This window comes from Drosophila suzukii, chromosome 3 (genome assembly GCF_043229965.1).
Source record: "Drosophila suzukii chromosome 3, CBGP_Dsuzu_IsoJpt1.0, whole genome shotgun sequence".
Lineage (NCBI taxonomy): Eukaryota > Metazoa > Arthropoda > Insecta > Diptera > Drosophilidae > Drosophila > Drosophila suzukii.
Genome location: NC_092082.1, coordinates 9,923,928 through 9,939,742, shown reverse-complemented (window position 1 = coordinate 9,939,742; position 15,815 = coordinate 9,923,928). Strand labels below are relative to the sequence as shown.

At 42.6% G+C, this 15,815-nt stretch overlaps 5 protein-coding genes across 7 annotated transcripts; 1 reads left to right on the top strand and 4 right to left on the bottom strand.

Annotated features, from left to right (window-relative positions):
* Positions 1-203: 203 nt before the first annotated feature.
* On the bottom strand, positions 204-1,243 carry RpS17 (ribosomal protein S17). The gene is made up of 3 exons (XM_017078548.4): positions 1,107-1,243; positions 582-733; positions 204-517 (listed from the first exon to the last, which is right to left on the bottom strand). The coding sequence occupies exons 1-3, from the start codon at positions 1,107-1,109 to the stop codon at positions 277-279; spliced, it is 396 nt and encodes a 131-aa protein (XP_016934037.1). The 5' UTR covers positions 1,110-1,243; the 3' UTR covers positions 204-276.
* A 2,623-nt stretch (positions 1,244-3,866) lies between these two features.
* MTF-1 (Metal response element-binding Transcription Factor-1) lies at positions 3,867-13,584 on the top strand. Of its 3 annotated transcripts, XM_065864167.2 has the most exons (6): positions 3,867-4,870; positions 7,544-7,694; positions 8,046-8,148; positions 9,786-9,936; positions 10,051-11,275; positions 12,915-13,584. In XM_065864167.2, exons 1-6 carry the CDS (start codon positions 4,068-4,070, stop codon positions 12,921-12,923), a joined length of 2,442 nt encoding a protein of 813 aa, XP_065720239.2. In that variant the 5' UTR covers positions 3,867-4,067; the 3' UTR covers positions 12,924-13,584. The 3 variants fall into 3 exon arrangements, with proteins under 3 accessions (XP_065720239.2, XP_016934030.3, XP_016934031.3); XM_017078541.4 differs by lacking the exon at positions 12,915-13,584 and having other exon boundaries at positions 10,051-12,648; XM_017078542.4 differs by lacking the exons at positions 7,544-7,694; positions 12,915-13,584 and having other exon boundaries at positions 3,869-4,379; positions 10,051-12,648.
* Positions 8,146-9,136, bottom strand: LOC108012980 (transcription factor Adf-1). The gene is made up of 3 exons (XM_017078546.4): positions 8,906-9,136; positions 8,707-8,842; positions 8,146-8,653 (listed from the first exon to the last, which is right to left on the bottom strand). Exons 1-3 carry the CDS (start codon positions 9,042-9,044, stop codon positions 8,188-8,190), a joined length of 741 nt encoding a protein of 246 aa, XP_016934035.3. The 5' UTR covers positions 9,045-9,136; the 3' UTR covers positions 8,146-8,187.
* On the bottom strand, positions 12,518-15,766 carry Bet3 (blocked early in transport 3). The gene is made up of 3 exons (XM_017078547.4): positions 15,626-15,766; positions 13,097-13,507; positions 12,518-12,987 (listed from the first exon to the last, which is right to left on the bottom strand). Exons 1-3 carry the CDS (start codon positions 15,662-15,664, stop codon positions 12,901-12,903), a joined length of 537 nt encoding a protein of 178 aa, XP_016934036.1. The 5' UTR covers positions 15,665-15,766; the 3' UTR covers positions 12,518-12,900.
* Positions 13,710-15,766, bottom strand: Nf-YA (nuclear factor Y-box A). Its single transcript, XM_017078544.4, has 2 exons — positions 15,626-15,766; positions 13,710-15,467 (listed from the first exon to the last, which is right to left on the bottom strand). The coding sequence occupies exon 2, from the start codon at positions 15,390-15,392 to the stop codon at positions 14,202-14,204; it is 1,191 nt and encodes a 396-aa protein (XP_016934033.3). The 5' UTR covers positions 15,393-15,467; positions 15,626-15,766; the 3' UTR covers positions 13,710-14,201.
* Positions 15,767-15,815: the final 49 nt, after the last annotated feature.

The following is a 15,815-nucleotide window of genomic DNA, read 5'->3' as shown; positions in this document are numbered from 1 at the left end:
GCCTATTAAAAAGGGCAATTATTCGCTTCCTACTAAATGGGAATGGCTTTACAAGTTGTTTGATGGCAACGAAGTCTTTTTATCTCCACTTATATAGTCCCCGCTTTATTGTAGTGTATTGAAACTTTGCTTAGTTACGGATGCTTTATAATATCCATTTCCATTAATATTTTCAACTCGAATGCTAAGAAATACACTTTAAATGCACTTCACACAAGTTTGTTTATTGTGATCCCATGCAAATCAGAACATCATCATCTACGCGCTATAGAAATCTTAGTTGCGACGACCAAAGTTGTTGGTGTTGGGCTGGGTGAGCTGCAGGCCACGGATGTTGTGGAAGTCCAGCAGTTTCAACATCTCCTTGGTGTCGGCGTCGACCTCGATGATGTCCTGCTCCAGAGCGGAGACGGCCGGGACGTAGTTGTCGCGACGCTCACGCTCCTCCTCCTGCAGCTTGATGGAAATACCACGGACCTGGGAGTGGCGCAGACGGCCCATCAAATGGGTGACATAGCTGAAAGAGTTGATTAAAGGGTTATAAACCGAATGACATACAAATTAATCTTTGCAAAACTCACCCGGCAATCTTGTTGCGCAGGGGCTTGGTGGGGATGATGGCCACCTCCTCGCAGATGCGCTTGTTGGTGTGGAAGTCCAACGTCAGGCGAGTGTAGTACTTCTCGATGATGACCTTAGCGGCCTTCTTCACCGTCTTGGTTCGTACGCGACCCTGTGGACGATGGTAAGTTAAGGTTAATAAACGATTTCACGATACTTTACTGCTTTTCATATCCCGCTTTGATAGGAATTCTCTTTTTATGCTTTACATTTGAGCGTTTTTCACAAGATTTTAAAACAGTAGCGGCATCTGCCGGTGCATTTTGAATAGGCAAGCACTGAATATTGTTTACAAAGAACTATTCGTTTACGTAGCATTCCGTTCGGTCTTATGAAGCCACATCTAAGACTCGGCACATAAATAATTGTTTTTTGGGGTAGCAATATTTGACTATGCACGTGGGTAGCTCCGGGTTTAGCTGACATTTTTGGGTTATTTGCACGTTTTCGGGTTTGATTTCAGCCGGTTTTTAGCTCCTACGTACCATTTTGTTGCTCGATGGATATTTTAATCACCGCTAAAATGAGAAATTTACAATTATTTTAGGAGAAAACGTGGAGAAAAGAAATTTGTGCACATACCTCGCCGGAAACGAAAGAAAAAGAAGGATGCCGTGTGACCAGGGTGGTGGTGTTAAAAATATACTAAAATATACTAAAATATACCGCAAATATACCATACAAATTTAAGTGTGGAGGTGGATGAATTGGTTGAATAAGCGTTGACTTGAACCATGACAGCTCTGTGACTTTTTTGTGTTATTAGGTCGCGTTACTTATTTAAAAGAATTGACCTTTTGTTTGAAATGTTTGTAGTTCTTCTTACCTTATTAATTAACTTTAGGACATAGTAATTATAATTAAAAATTAAATAAGTTTGTTTTTAGTTCCGACAAATTGTAGGGTCGTTCCAGCTCTATTGCTTAAATTGTTTAGTCATCTTCAGGGAAGAGCAAAACAAATAAATTAAAGCACGTATAAAAGTAAGTAATAACATTAGGAAAGGGATATGGTAGAAATGCTTTTTATCAAGCTGCAGTCTGGACTAGAGCTGCAAAAAAATCGATGGAACCATCGATAGTATCGATAGTTGGCCGCCGGTGACCGACTTCGATATTTTTCAGACTATCACGATAGTTTTACAAAAAATTCGAACAACAACTCCAAAATACATTGTGTTGAAATAAAAGTTAGGTCAACTAAATTTTTCATATTTAAATTTGAATATTAAGAATCTTTATATTAAATTAGAAACTCCTTTATTTCCCCTTCACAGCTTTGCCAAGTCCCCTATCTCAGTCAATGTGAACTGAAACGTATTTTAATTGCATTTTAATAATAAAACGTTTTTAAATTGCAATTAATAACGAAACGTAATTGCATTTTAATAATAAAACGTATTTAAATTGAATTCTAATAAGAAGGTACGCACATATTTAATAACGAAACGTAATTAAAATGCATAACGAAATCAAAACAAATCGTAATTAAAATGCATTTGAATTACGAAACGTAATTAAAAGTTAATAATGAAACGTAATTAAATTGCATTTTAAATTGAATAACGAAACGTAATCAATAACAAAACGTAATTAAAATGCAATTGAATAATGAAACGTACATAAATTGCATTTGAATAACGAAACGTAATTAAAATGCATTTGAATAACAAGTCCTAATTAAATTGCATTTGAATAACAAAACGTAATTAAAATGAATTTGAATAACAAAACGTGATTAAATAACAAGACGTAATTAAATTGCATTTGTATAACAAAACGTAATTAAAATGAATTTGAATAACAAAACGTAATTAAATTGCATTTCAATACTAAAACGTAATTAAACTCCACTTTAATAATGAAACGTAATTAAATGCATTTAAATAACGAAACGCATGCATGAAACGTAATTAAAATGCATTTAAATAACGAAACATAATTAAAATGCATTTGAATAACGAAACGAATTTAAACTGCACTTTAATAATGAAACGTAATTAAAATGCATTTGAATTACGAAACGTAATTAAACGTTAATAATGAAACGTAATTAAATTGCATTAATAATTAAAATGAATTTGAATAACGAAACGAATTTAAACTGCACTTTAATACTGAAACGTAATTAAAATGCATTTAAATAAGGAAACATAATTAAAACGCATTTGAAAAAGGAAACGTAATTAAAACGCATTTGAATAACGAAACGTAATTAAAATGCATTTAAGTAACGAAACGTAATTAAAATGCATTTGAAAAACGAAACGTAATTAAACTGCTCTTTAATAATGAAACGTAATTAAAATGCATTTAAATAACGAAACGTAATTAAAATGCATTTAAATAACGAAACGTAATTAAAATTCATTTTAATAACGAAACATAATTAAACTGCACTTTAATTATGAAACGTAATTAAAATGCATTTAAATAATGAAACGTAATTAAATGCATTTAAATAACGAAACATAATTAAAATGCATTTGAATAACGAAACGTAATTAAAATTCATTTGAATAACGAAACGTAATTAAACTGCACTTTAATAATGAAAAGTAATTAAAATGCATTTAAATAACGAAACATAATTAAAACGCATTTGAATAACGAAACGTAATTAAAATGCATTTAAATAAAGAAACGTAATTAAAATGCATTTGAATAACGAAACGTAATTAAACTGCACTTTAATAATGAAACGTAATTAAAATGCATTTAAATAACGAAACGTTATTAAAACGCATTTGAATAACGAAACGTAATTAAAATGCATTTAAATAACGAAACGTAATTAAAATGCGTTTGAATAACGAAACGTAATTAAACTGCACTTTAATAATGAAACGTAATAATAATAATTGAAAATAATATTTTTTTTTAAAAAATACCCCTATTATATTGGTTTTACATGAATACCCATAATGCTTATATATGAGCGATACTATCGCGATAGAATCGAGGTTTAGTCCGCAAACTATCAAGACTATCGATGGGGCTACCATCGATGTTTTTGCAGCTCTAGTCTGGACAGCGTTAAAGCTCGCGTCCAATTTACCTATCGAGTTACCTATCGAAAAGTCGTAAATATACCAAAAATTCGACATAGTGGAGTCACCCGAACTGTGTTAGGTTTCTCCATTTTGGTGCCAGTCTCCGCTAAACGGTTATCGACGTTGTCGATAGTTTAGTATATTTGTCACGGCGGTGGTATATTTGGAAAATCCCGCCTTGGGTCACACTGATTCTTATCGTTGTTGTTTGTGCTTTTCGATCGCGGATGTGTGCTTTTCGATCTCGCGATCTCTAATTTCTTTATTAATATATGTGTATATATATTGCACAGTGACAACAGAACGAGAAAGAGAACAACAACTGCATATATGCGATTTATCAGGCGTGTTCTGCTGTGTGCGTGGGCGTGCGAATAAATAATAATAACACGAAATGAACGACCAAGAAAGACAACAACTGCAGCAGCAGCAGCAATACTATCAAAGCGACTGGAAGACGGTTAATAGTCATGGAAATTCGTTATCAGACAGCCGGGATTATGATACCAACTCGTCGCGCAATTCGCTCTCCGGCTCCCCGCCCGCCGCATCGAATTCCTCCTGCTCTGGTTCCCTGGATTTCGATCGACCACTAGCCCAATTGCTCACCCCCAAGCTGGAGTCCGATGGCCTGGGCATCATACACGGCGATAGCTATAGCATCTACGGCAGCCAGGCAGCGGAATCAACCAGCGGCGAGCAACAGGTGCTTAATCTGGGGCCCTCGCTGGATGCCGAGGACGTTCAGGCTTCGTACAGTGCCCTGTTTCTTCAGGAACAACTCACTCACCCACAAACTCACGCACATCCACAACAAATAGTTCCTGCGGAAGCGGATCAAGTTTTCCCGCTACCGGATCAACTAACACCCATGCCCATGCCCATCACGGTCATACCCATCACATACCATCACACCACCGAGAATCTCAGCTCCAGCCATGCGGAGGTTCCACTGATAGCCAGTCTGAGCGAAAGCAGCGCCCAGGTGTTCAATCTGGATGACATCTGCTTCACGCTGGAGTATCAGTTCGAGAACCAGAAGCTCGTCCAGGTGCAGCCGCCCACTGTGGTCTCCCTCAGCATGGTGTCCACCACCGGCGAGGGTGCAACAAACTGTGATAATGCTCAGGGAACTGGAAACCTCAACTCCAGGGGCTCCCAGACAAGTTCTCCGGCTTATTTCACTATTGAGACGAGGTACCACTCCATTTGCATGTTTACCCTCCTCCGCTGCATGTGACTTTTGTAGTTTGTTTGCTTAGGCATGGTATTTTATAGATTTCAATTTCAATACCTTCTCTGGTTAATTCAAATTTGTTTTCAAAAATGCTTTAAATTCATAATTTGTCTAAAAATAATTTTATAGTCTTTAATTTCTGGAATTCTTAAAACTATACGTATTATTATTCACACATATATCTAAAGATTCACTTTGCTATACATTTTTTTAAAGCCAAATTCTAGAAATTTCAATAAAATAAATAAAAATAAATCATAATTCTTTTTGAAATATTGAATTCGATTCAAACTTTGAATGCATAATTAATTAAATAAATTTATAATACGGAGCATTGCTTTAATTATGATACTAATCAACAAATAATTGAGAAAATGCTTTTTTCAAATAATTTTTGTCAATACTTTAATTCATGACAGACCTTGAAAGCGTTCGATTGCCTCAGAAAAGCATTCTTTATTTTGATTTTCAATCGCAAAACATTTGTTGAAAGCCAGATCGGTTGTGAATAATAATTGCATATATTTTTAGTGTCATTTATGAGTAGATTAGTGCTTAGCCGTGCCGAGTTTTTGTCGTATTTGGCCAATTATAGTGGGCCGTCAGGTGTGCCCTCCGCATTCTGACCCCCGCCCAGGGACACAACCGCCCCTCTTTTCTGCTAATTTTCCACTGCCCACACACAAAAAGTCACAGAGAGAAAAAAAGGAAAACATTTGCCTAGCGTCGGCCGTGACGTGTCCGGCATTTTTTTGCTTTTATTTCACTTTTTGTTTGGCTCCCCCAAAAAAAGCCAAATTGAATTTTCATATTTTCTTCCTTGTCAAGAATTTGTTGGCAAATTTCAACCATTCCAATGTCCACTTATTACAACGCAGTGTCCGAATCGCTTGCAAGTTGTTTGCTAATTGCCTGATTTGTGTTCTCAGCCTGCTGCAATCTTTCCCTTGCCATCGTTTCGACTGGGTCATACCCTCAGTCTTTGAGCACTTTTAATGCCGTATGGCAATGGGCATCATAATGGGTGCATGCTTTGGTTTGGGCCTCCTCCACTTCGGCTGATGATTGTATCGAAATCATTTGTTTGGGCTAAAAATAGTTGCGCCGATGAACGCATTTAGATTTCTACCCCCACCCCAATCGTCGACCAGAATGTATAGATGGATATATGCATACATAGATGTATATTTCTACATACATTGTGTGCTAGACGGTCGAAATTTTCCCCAAAACTCATTCACATTTGGTGTAAAAGAAGCCGGTTTTCGAACGATATCAAATTGTAGCGCTGCCCTTGTGAAATTCTCCCCCGGGACCAGAACATTCCCATAAAAAAGTGCGATTTGGCACTATAAAAAGTTTTCTCTATTTATTCTATTATTTCCCAAAGGGTAAAGATCGTTAATGTGTCACCGGGCTTTGTTCTCTAGTATATGCCTTCCTGATAGGGCTTACTTTTAAAGTTTTTTGATGTAGAATAAATCTGTTTAGTTGATACTAGGCAAATATTGTTGCGATAAGTCACGAAACCAGAAGGGTTTACACCATGTTTACTCAAATTTCAATAGATATGATACAAAAATCGACTGATAACAAGTGAAGGGTAATTGAAAGATTAAAGTTTAGTTAATATGGCTAGTTTTAGGAAAATAAAAATATATATAAATAGTCGTATTCAAATGGTCATAAAATGGAGATTTCGGTTTTAAAGTCCAAATGATCTTTTGTGATGGGGTGAGAGTTCAGTTCGTCTAGCTAGTTTTAGGAAAATAAAAATATATAGACACACATAATTAATTGGTTATGGTCCTTCAAAACCCATTCAAATAGTCATAAACTAAAATTGTCTGTTCTTAAGTCCAAATGATCTGTTGTGATGGGGTTAGTCCGGTCTCTTCAGCATTGTTGTTGTTCCTGGTTTGTTCATTATTCTGCGGTACAATAATTCTTCAATTTTTCATCCGTGCCTTGAGTGTTGTTTTCTACCGTCCCTTCCCTTCCATCCTACCGATTCGGCGAAGACGCCTTTTTTTTGCTATTTTTACCGCCATGAGTAGTGTTCCCTCAATCATATTTCTCATTTTTCAGCACTCCCGCGATTAGAAGGGGGCATCGCGATGGATGAGCCCCTATAGAGAAGGGTCTGGGGGACGGGCACGCCACCCGTCATTCGGTCAGCCTGCCAGCCGTCTCAGCACCCACGCACTTGTTGTACTATTTCCCTCGACTTTTCTTTATAGTTTTGGTTGCCGTCTGCTGTTTTCTGTTTGGCATTTGTTGTGTGTTTTGACCATGACAACATTAAATATTAATTAATCTGATAAATAAGGACCGAAATGTCTCCAGAGGACGGCTAAATTATTTCGCCTTCATGACTTTGTTTGTTGTTTATGTTTTTTGCTGACGCTCTAACCCCACTAATCGCAATATGTGCACTGTATATATATATGCATATACTTGTTGCGTTTATAATTATATACAAAGATCTTAACGGCCCACTGACATACAAATCGGGTGGAATATACATATGCCCCGCCCGATGCGATTTTCTGTTTGTTTCCAACTGCAAATTCGATAAATTCCCCCGTTGGTCTTTCCAACCCACCCCCCACCAAATCGTTCCGATCTTCCAGCTTTGTGGATGAATACGATCCAAATGAACCGGATGAGGACGAGCAGCTGGCCCACTGCATCCAACCGGGCGTTCTCCACCAAGATGCGGGGGAGGAGGAGATGGAGGAAAGGCAGGACGAGAATGATCAGCTTATGGCAATGGCCTACGAGGTATCCCCACACCCAATCATCAACCGCTAGTCAAGTATCTAACGTGCCTTGCGTTGCCTAACGCTTTTTGTAGCGACTCGCCATCCTAATCCTAGTGTTAGTGGAGATTCCGATTCCGATTCCTGCGATTCAGCCGTAGGCCTGTGTAACCAAGTTTTGTTAACCATCTCGCGGTGCGTAGTAATGCAAACTAGTATTGGCTGTCCCCTAACGTATCACTCGAAAAATCCCGCATGGTTCCATCAGATCGTAATTGTCTCATTCCAAAGTACATACATCTGCTAATCTCCTAGCTACATCATTGATATTTTTAGATCGATATCTAATTGCAATATTTTCCCTGTGGTTTAGAGTTCGGATGAGGCTCTCAGTCGCTATAGATGCAACTATGAGAACTGTTATCGCAGCTACAGTACAATTGGAAACCTGCGAACGCATTTAAAGACGCACACGGGTAGGTATCCTTATATTTGTAGGGGTTTAATCTATAAAGTTACTTGTGTCCAGTCCGCTTGATTTCGTCATTGACAAAATTAAGTACTTTTAGTTGTATATCTCTGCGAGTACTTTCGTTCACGCTACTCAAAACACTTTCGAGATACTTGTAGAAGGGGTCCTGGGGTTCCGACGACCTTGCTTTCAAAGCATTTTCGATGAGATTCATTACGTCCAGAAACTTGGTTTGAGCCTGATTTAGGTCCAGGCCAGTGGAGCTGGGAAAACTTGAAGAGGTCGGTTCATTGGGCATTTCATTGCCAGTTTGGCAGACTGGTTCTTCCGCAATGAACTCCACGCTGGAGTTATCAAACTCACTGAAATATTCCCCGTCGTTCTTATACTCAATAATGAACTCTTCATGTGGATATTCGTTAACGTGCAAACGTTTTTCAATGGGTTCTTCGTATGCTTGACTTTCTTCGGTTTCTCCGGGTCCCGGTGTGCTATTGGTTGTCCTTTGCCTTTAAAAATAAAAAATATAATATCATAATATATAGTCTAAAGAGTTCAATACCTCCTTAGCCTTATGTGGTCCCTCAAAAACTCGAGGTCTTCAACCCTGTGTATATTGCTTGGCGTAGGACTGGGCTTCTGAATTTCCCGCACATAGCGGTCTCGTAGGGTCTTCCATCTTACTTGACAATATTCGACTGTAATTACCATATTGGAATACTGAAGAGATGCCCTTTTTTGTATAAATAAATTTTATTTACCTGGTCTCTGGCAAGCCTCGGCCACTAAAATCCAAGCCTTTTCCCTAGCGGCTTTCGTGTGAATAGCTAATTGACCCTTTTCGAACAAGCAAACATTTTGTTTGACGCTTTTGATTAACACCTCGTCAATCGAATCCATAATGTTTTGGTAATTCAAAATCGCAAGTTTTCGCACAAAACTTACGCGTTCGTGCGCTGCGTAAAATAGGAAAACGCTGGTAAACAGCTGGCGAGCTTTAAGTGCTTTGCAACACTGGCGCTGCAGGGGCGCACCGTATCGAAATGGAATAGGGGATGAAAACCCTTAAAGCTCATAACAATATTAAATTTAACCATGAATGAGTTTTTTAAAAACTTGTTTTTATTCCCGTTCTGAGGAAAAGGCATAGATTTTAATAATCAACTTGCGAATTGACCAAAATAGAAGAGTTTTGGGCTTTCTTAAAAAATTTTTAAAGATTTAAATTTAAGGTAAGTCACAATTCCAATATTTTCTATATGGCTCAAGGACCTGGATGCATAAAGTAAAGAATAGATTATTTTTGTTTTCCTTGCATGTTTCAAACCTCAAATTCAGGTTTAAAATATGGTCAAAAGGTTAGGAATATATAATACATGCATTCCTGCAAAGTTGTGTGTTATTCCTCCTTATAATTAAATGTAAATTCAGTGTTTATATTCAATTTAATGAAATAATTTATTTACAAAATTTGAGTAAATAGGGAATCATCTTGAACAAATGGTACTTCCCCCACAACCTATTGTGACGACGCCTAACGGCATTGTCATACATTTCTACATACAAATATGCACAATGTGCATTGCACATACATATGTATATTATATTGACCACGTAATGCATTGTTTTTCCGCTTTCCAGGCGACTACAGCTTTAAATGCCCGGAAGACGGATGTCAGAAGGCCTTCCTCACCTCCTACAGCCTGAAGATCCATGTCCGCGTCCACACGAAGGTAAAGCCCTACGAATGCGAGGTGACCGGCTGCGATAAGGCCTTCAACACACGCTACAGGTGAGCACTCATCCACATCCACTCCGGCGGACTGATAGGTCGATAGCCACCGGAATAGACCAATGGCTGCAGGGTTTATTAATCACCAATCTACGTCGCCCGATCCACCAACAGATTGCACGCCCACCTGCGCCTGCACAATGGCGAGACATTCAATTGCGAGCTGTGCCAGAAGTGCTTCACCACGCTGAGCGACCTGAAGAAGCACATGCGCACCCACACCCAGGAGCGGCCCTACAAGTGTCCCGAGGGCGACTGCGGCAAGGCCTTCACCGCCTCGCATCACCTGAAGACGCACCGGCGAACGCACACTGGCGAAAAGCCATATCCCTGCCAGGAGGACAGCTGCCAGAAGTCATTCAGCACATCGCACAGCTTGAAGTCCCATAAGAAGACGCACCAGCGGCAGTTGGTCAACAAGGGACGCAAGAAGAGGCCATTGAAATCGCAGCAAAGGGATCAGGAGCAAAAGGATCCCCAGCAGGAGCAGGAGCAGGATGAAGAGGAGTTCATCAAAGAGGATCCGACGCCTGAGATAATGGTGCTAAATCCAGGCAGTCACTGCTCCGAAACCACTAGCACGGACAGCGGAGTGGTGCTGCAGACGCTGACGCAGCAGGATCAGCTGTCCAATGTGTTTATCCTACAGGGTGACGAGCCTCTGATCCTACCGGAAACATCACAGGCCTATCAGCTCTCCTACGCCGCCGAGGAGGAGATACCCAGTCCGTGGATAGACGCCGGCGTGCTTGTCTCCAAGCCCATCATTCCCATGGCTCCGCTAACGGATGCCTGCGTGGCCCTGCCCACCGAGATGCCCAGTTTCGTGGACCTAAAGCCCACATTCGGCAATGCAGTGAGCGGAAACATGGGAGATCCGCAGGCGGAGACCATGGATGTGGACGCCACTCTGGAGCCCTCGCTGCCCACACCCACCTTGGAGTTAAATCAGCAGAATATCGAAGAGCTGCTAAAGCAGGACAGCTTCGACAACGAAGAGGACATGGAGACGGAGTCATTGCTTAACGACATCCTCATGACCATCGACAACAACAGCGCCCTGTTGCAGGCCACACTGCAGCAGGCCTCCCAAGTGCCCAGCGATGCCTCCGGCCTGGTGGAACTGGACATCCGGGACAACAAGCCAACCCTCAAGCAGATTACAGCGGATGCGGGCATCTGCAATTGCACCAACTGCAAGTGCGATCAATCAAAGAGCTGCCACAGCGGCGACTGTGGTGCTGCAGCTGCTCAAAAGGCCACCAGGACGACCACGACGACAACGATGAATTCCAGCGGTGGCAAACGCATCTGCGGCAGCGTGGCGCCCACCAAAAAAGTGAGTAAACGCGAGGCGGAAATGAACCAGAACATCGAGGATGTTGCTTTGCTGTTGCAAAACCTTGCTTCCATGGGTACCGGTGGCACCTCTGGCGGCGGCGGCGGCGGAGGTTGCTGTGGCGGTGGTGGTGCTGCAGCCGCCAAGCCGGCACCTTCTGCTGGAGGCTGCTGTGCCGGTGAGCCAAAGGCTCCAGAGCCCGTGAAGACCGGATGCGGCTGTGCCCAGCCGAGTAAACCGTCCTTCGGTGGCTGTTGCGGCACTGGAGGTGCTCCTGCTCCTCCTCCACCCGCTCCCTCGGGAGGCTGCTGCTCGGGCAACCAGAAGCCAGCAGTCGCCGTTCCTCCAGCCTCGGGCTGTTGCTCTGGCCAGGGAAAAGCGCAGGAGCCACCCGTCATCAGCAATGCTCCTTCAGCTCCCGCTGCCGCCGTCAAGGGCAACGCCTGCACCTGCAAGAGTCCGGCGGAGGGCGTGGCCAACGGCTGCTGCGTGGTGATCTGCATTAAAACGCTGCAAGCGCTCCGCAAAGTTCTGACGCGCCGGAATCTGAACCTAATGCTTTGTCCACAGCAGAACTAAACTAAGAACTACTTATGTACACTAATCCCAAAGCCCTAAAGATACCCAAGAGCCCACAGAATCCAATCATGTAATCAATCAAGTATTGTGCCTGTAAAAAGTATTTCCCCATAAAGAACCAGAAAAAGAGACCTAAAAACCATTGAAATTGTCAAAGTGCATTTAAGCGAAACGATTCAACTATATGTGATCCCAGCGGAGGCTGGCCGCGCTACAAACAAACATTACAAAAGTTACCCTAAACGTACAATAACCATTACGAGCCCAAAATTATCTAGAAACCCAAAGCAACTTCTATTGAGCGGATAGAGAGCTTATTGCAAACTGACGGCGATAAACGAGACATTGCCATAAATCCATTGTACGAAGATATGCCGACCTTATCGGGGAATAAAACATGGCAAACTATGTAGTATATGGTCAATTGATTCATATGTATAACGAGATAGTTGATAACATGCCGCCAGTTCCCTTTTAATCTAAAGCTCTTTCTTGTTTTTGTACATTTTGTTTAATATTTAACACGTTAAATATCTTTGAGTTTATCTAAAACTAACAATTATAATTTATTACTACCCCAGATCCTAAGCGATCCATGTCTTTAGGGACGTAATATTTATGGGGGGTTTCATTTGTTAAACTGTATCAAATATAACAGAATACTTTTGTGTTTTTTATCGAGTTTATGACGCTTTAAATCATGCCAAATATGAACAGAAACATATTTTCTACTGTTTTCTTATATACCCAAAGTTAAATCATCTGTATAAAGTCGAATAAAACATAAAACTAAACCTTGTTGTAACGATTCTTATTGCTCCAATATTGCTGTTGCCGCTGTTGCTCCTGTGGATGTTGCTTGTTGCTCCTGCTGTTGCTCATTTTGCTGATGATGCTTAACGCTCCGGAATGTGGAGGGCAGTTCGGAAACCGAAAAAACGCAGATTACTAGATGCTAATCTCTATACAGAATGTGCTTTTATTGACCCCCCTAAAGAACTCATAGTACTACGCGCTCTGATCCACTGATCCACACTTGTTGTTTTCTAATCCTCGCCAGCTGGTATGACCTCCTCTAGACGCCGCACGAACTTAACGCGCAGTTCCGTCACATTGTCGCCCTTCAGTTGATCCTGCAAAGGACACCCAGCCACACACGCACACACAAATACGCACACATGACCAAACAAGACAATTAGCCAACAATGAAATGAGTAAGAGAGAGTATTCCACAAGACTTGCCTGCACAAACCAACACTGCACCTCCAGCTGCACCATCTCCAGGGCGCCGCGGATGCAGCCGCTGAGTATGGCACTGTAGCGCAAATTGGTCAGGTCCGGCGGCAGCTCGACGAACTCCGTCAGCGGATTGCTGTCGAACAGCAGCGAGAACTCATCGGATGCCGCCGACCAGTTCGAGATGGTGGGCTGGATGTTCAGGTAGATGCGGAACGCCTGCTGGACACGATCGGCCGTTTCGCGCATCTCCAGACAGCGGGGCGCCGAGGTCCTGGCCAGAAAGTCCTCGATCAGTCGCATGCCCATGTTGTAGCCGATCCGCTCCAGCTGCTTGTTCACGTCCTCGGCGTTCTCAAAGTCGCGAAGCATCTGGGTGACGAGTGCCCCGTAGGTGAGTGTCAGGAACTCCGAGTTCTGTGTTTTGTTTTTTGTACAAACGAGGAAGAAAGGAGAGCAGTCAGCAAATAAAAATTAATCCAGAACCAGAATAATACGTTTTATGGGCCGGTACCATATACGAAACTATAGCCATTACAAACTTCTATAGAAAACATTAGTTTATAAACAATTATTTGTATTTATTATGAAATCTTATGTCCTTATTGGTTTCTGATGATTTTTCTTTTATATTATTGTACTCAGCTTTCTATGACTATTTAAACCTTGTTCCCATTTCCATTTCAAAATGATTAGTTAAATTGATAATAATAATTGCACAATTTGTTAGTTGTTAATTTGGAATACATACTTTAAGTATATAACATAATTTTTCTATCAAAATAATTACATATCTTATTGCAAGTAATAAAAAGCCTATTAAATAATAAAAATATAAATCTTTTTGCTTTTGAAATCTTAAAATTTGTAATATAAAATAAATGATGTAAATTGGAAAAAAGATAATCGACATTTGGCAATAAAACTAAATTAATTCGAAATGTAAAATGGCAACAAGGCTGGTTATTCGAAATGAACAAGTACAAATTGGAACCGAAAGAGTTGATCCGACTTATGAGGTGTAATTGAGGACAAATGGGAAACACAGAGTGACTGGCCTAGGACTATAAGCTATGATCTAGTCTAGTTTGTATCTACAGCTAGGCAGCGACTATTCCGATTTGATCGCCGTTATGGTAATGCTTGGCGTTTGATGAGGTGCAATCAGTTTAGGTGGCGCCCTCGCCGTTCCTCGGCTAAGAGTTACGCCGCCACTGGGCGCCATGGGCATGCTGCCACTATCCGGACCGGATGAATCCTGATCGCCCTTCTCCTGCGCCGAATGGAAGCGGCCACCTTCGCCCCGCGCCCTATTCATGGCGTGCCGATGGCGTGATTCATGCAGATACTTGCAGCGCTCCTTGGGGATGCGCGACTCCAGCTTGGCCCTGGCCTGCCGCCGGATAAGTATGCGTTTGTACTGCTTGGCATTCACATAGAGCGGCTCCTCATCCGCCTCGCCCTTGGAGCTCTCGTCCTCGCTGTTCGTATTGGTCCCAGTGGTACTTGTGCTGACATCAGCGCTTATATTATTGGCTGCAGCGCTGGCCGCAGCCGCCGCTGCTGCCGCAGCCACCGCCTGTTGTTGTTGTTGCTGCTGGTTTTGGTTCTGGGCCTGAACCTGCTGTTGTTGTTGTTGCTGCTGTTGCTGTTGTTGTTGGGTGACTACAGAGGCCACACCTGCGCCCACTCCAGCATTGGCGGCCGCTGCATTCACCGCTGCCATGGCCGTCTGCGGCACCATGATGATCTGCTGACCAGCGGTGGGCGTTGCCTGATTAGCGCTGGCCGCTGGAGTGATCTGCACCAGCTGCCCGTTGATGTTGAGGTAGTGGGGCGCAGGTTGAGCGGCCATTGCTGCTGCTGCGTTGGCCGCTGCATTCGGATCCAGGGCTGCAATGGTGGGCGTCTGATAGAAGATGGTCTGGCCATCGGGCAGCTGCATCACCTGCATCTGGGGCTGCTGCTGGGCCGCCGCCTGCAGCATGATCTGGTTGGCCTGCAGGGGTATCAATTGAGGCTGCAGACCCGTCGCCGTCGTCTGGCCCTGTGCCTGCTGGCCAATTATGATTTGGGCCGCTCCGGTGGGCAGCATTGGCATTGGAATCACTTGTATAGGTTGGGCAGCAGCAGCAGTGGCGCCGGCATTCGTGGCTCCTCCGGCTGTTGTGTTTACATTCACATTGTTGCCGGTTGTTGCGCTGTTGTTGCTGCTATTGGTGGCGGCGGCGGCGGCGGAGGCGTTGGAGCTCATTCTGGGCGTGGCTGAGGGTCGGCTGGTGGCGCTGAATTGGTTTTCCATAGCCCGATTGCTGGGCGATTTGTGCCTGTCTGTTGTCGTGTCTCAACCTCAAGCCCTCAACACACACCACACTTACTGGAAAAGCGAATGAAGCCGATTTTGAGGGTGGGTGGCACGTCAAAAGATTCGTTCTTAGTGTTTTAGGCAAAAACTAACCTTACAACTAGGGCTAACTATCTAGAGCTAACGATACCGATCCCCCACTTACTGCCCCCGTCCCTCGATCAACTCACCACTTTCTTGGCGTCCAAACGAGAGGCTTGTCGCGACATTTTCCGGCTGTTTACGTTGCGAATTGTCCAATTGAAAATAGAATTCTCTGTTTTTCCGACTTTTACAGAACAGGGTTGTCAGGCTACAGTGAGGAATCACCCCCAGGGCTGCTGGCACCGTACATAAGTCACTGTTTAAGAGAGAACATAT

What these genes read in the sequence shown, in the direction of transcription:
- RpS17 (XM_017078548.4), bottom strand. An exon ending in CTGCGCAACAAGATTGCCGG is followed by an intron (nt 518 to 581) that starts GTGAGTTTTGCA and finishes CAACTCTTTCAG; the next exon opens with CTATGTCACCCATTTGATGG.
- Nf-YA (XM_017078544.4), bottom strand. Translation starts at nt 15,392, where the DNA reads ATGGAAAACCAATTCAGCGCCACCAGCCGACCCTCAGCCACGCCCAGA.
- LOC108012980 (XM_017078546.4), bottom strand. Translation starts at nt 9,044, where the DNA reads ATGGATTCGATTGACGAGGTGTTAATCAAAAGCGTCAAACAAAATGTT. An exon ending in CGAGGCTTGCCAGAGACCAG is followed by an intron (nt 8,843 to 8,905) that starts GTAAATAAAATT and finishes TGGTAATTACAG; the next exon opens with TCGAATATTGTCAAGTAAGA. An exon ending in GACCACATAAGGCTAAGGAG is followed by an intron (nt 8,654 to 8,706) that starts GTATTGAACTCT and finishes TTATTTTTAAAG; the next exon opens with GCAAAGGACAACCAATAGCA.
- MTF-1 (XM_017078541.4), top strand. Translation starts at nt 4,068, where the DNA reads ATGAACGACCAAGAAAGACAACAACTGCAGCAGCAGCAGCAATACTAT. An exon ending in TTATGGCAATGGCCTACGAG is followed by an intron (nt 7,695 to 8,045) that starts GTATCCCCACAC and finishes CCTGTGGTTTAG; the next exon opens with AGTTCGGATGAGGCTCTCAG. An exon ending in GCCTTCAACACACGCTACAG is followed by an intron (nt 9,937 to 10,050) that starts GTGAGCACTCAT and finishes ATCCACCAACAG; the next exon opens with ATTGCACGCCCACCTGCGCC.
- Bet3 (XM_017078547.4), bottom strand. Translation starts at nt 15,664, where the DNA reads ATGTCGCGACAAGCCTCTCGTTTGGACGCCAAGAAAGTG. An exon ending in GTTTGGACGCCAAGAAAGTG is followed by an intron (nt 13,508 to 15,625) that starts GTGAGTTGATCG and finishes AACAAAACACAG; the next exon opens with AACTCGGAGTTCCTGACACT. An exon ending in TGCAGTGTTGGTTTGTGCAG is followed by an intron (nt 12,988 to 13,096) that starts GCAAGTCTTGTG and finishes TGTCCTTTGCAG; the next exon opens with GATCAACTGAAGGGCGACAA.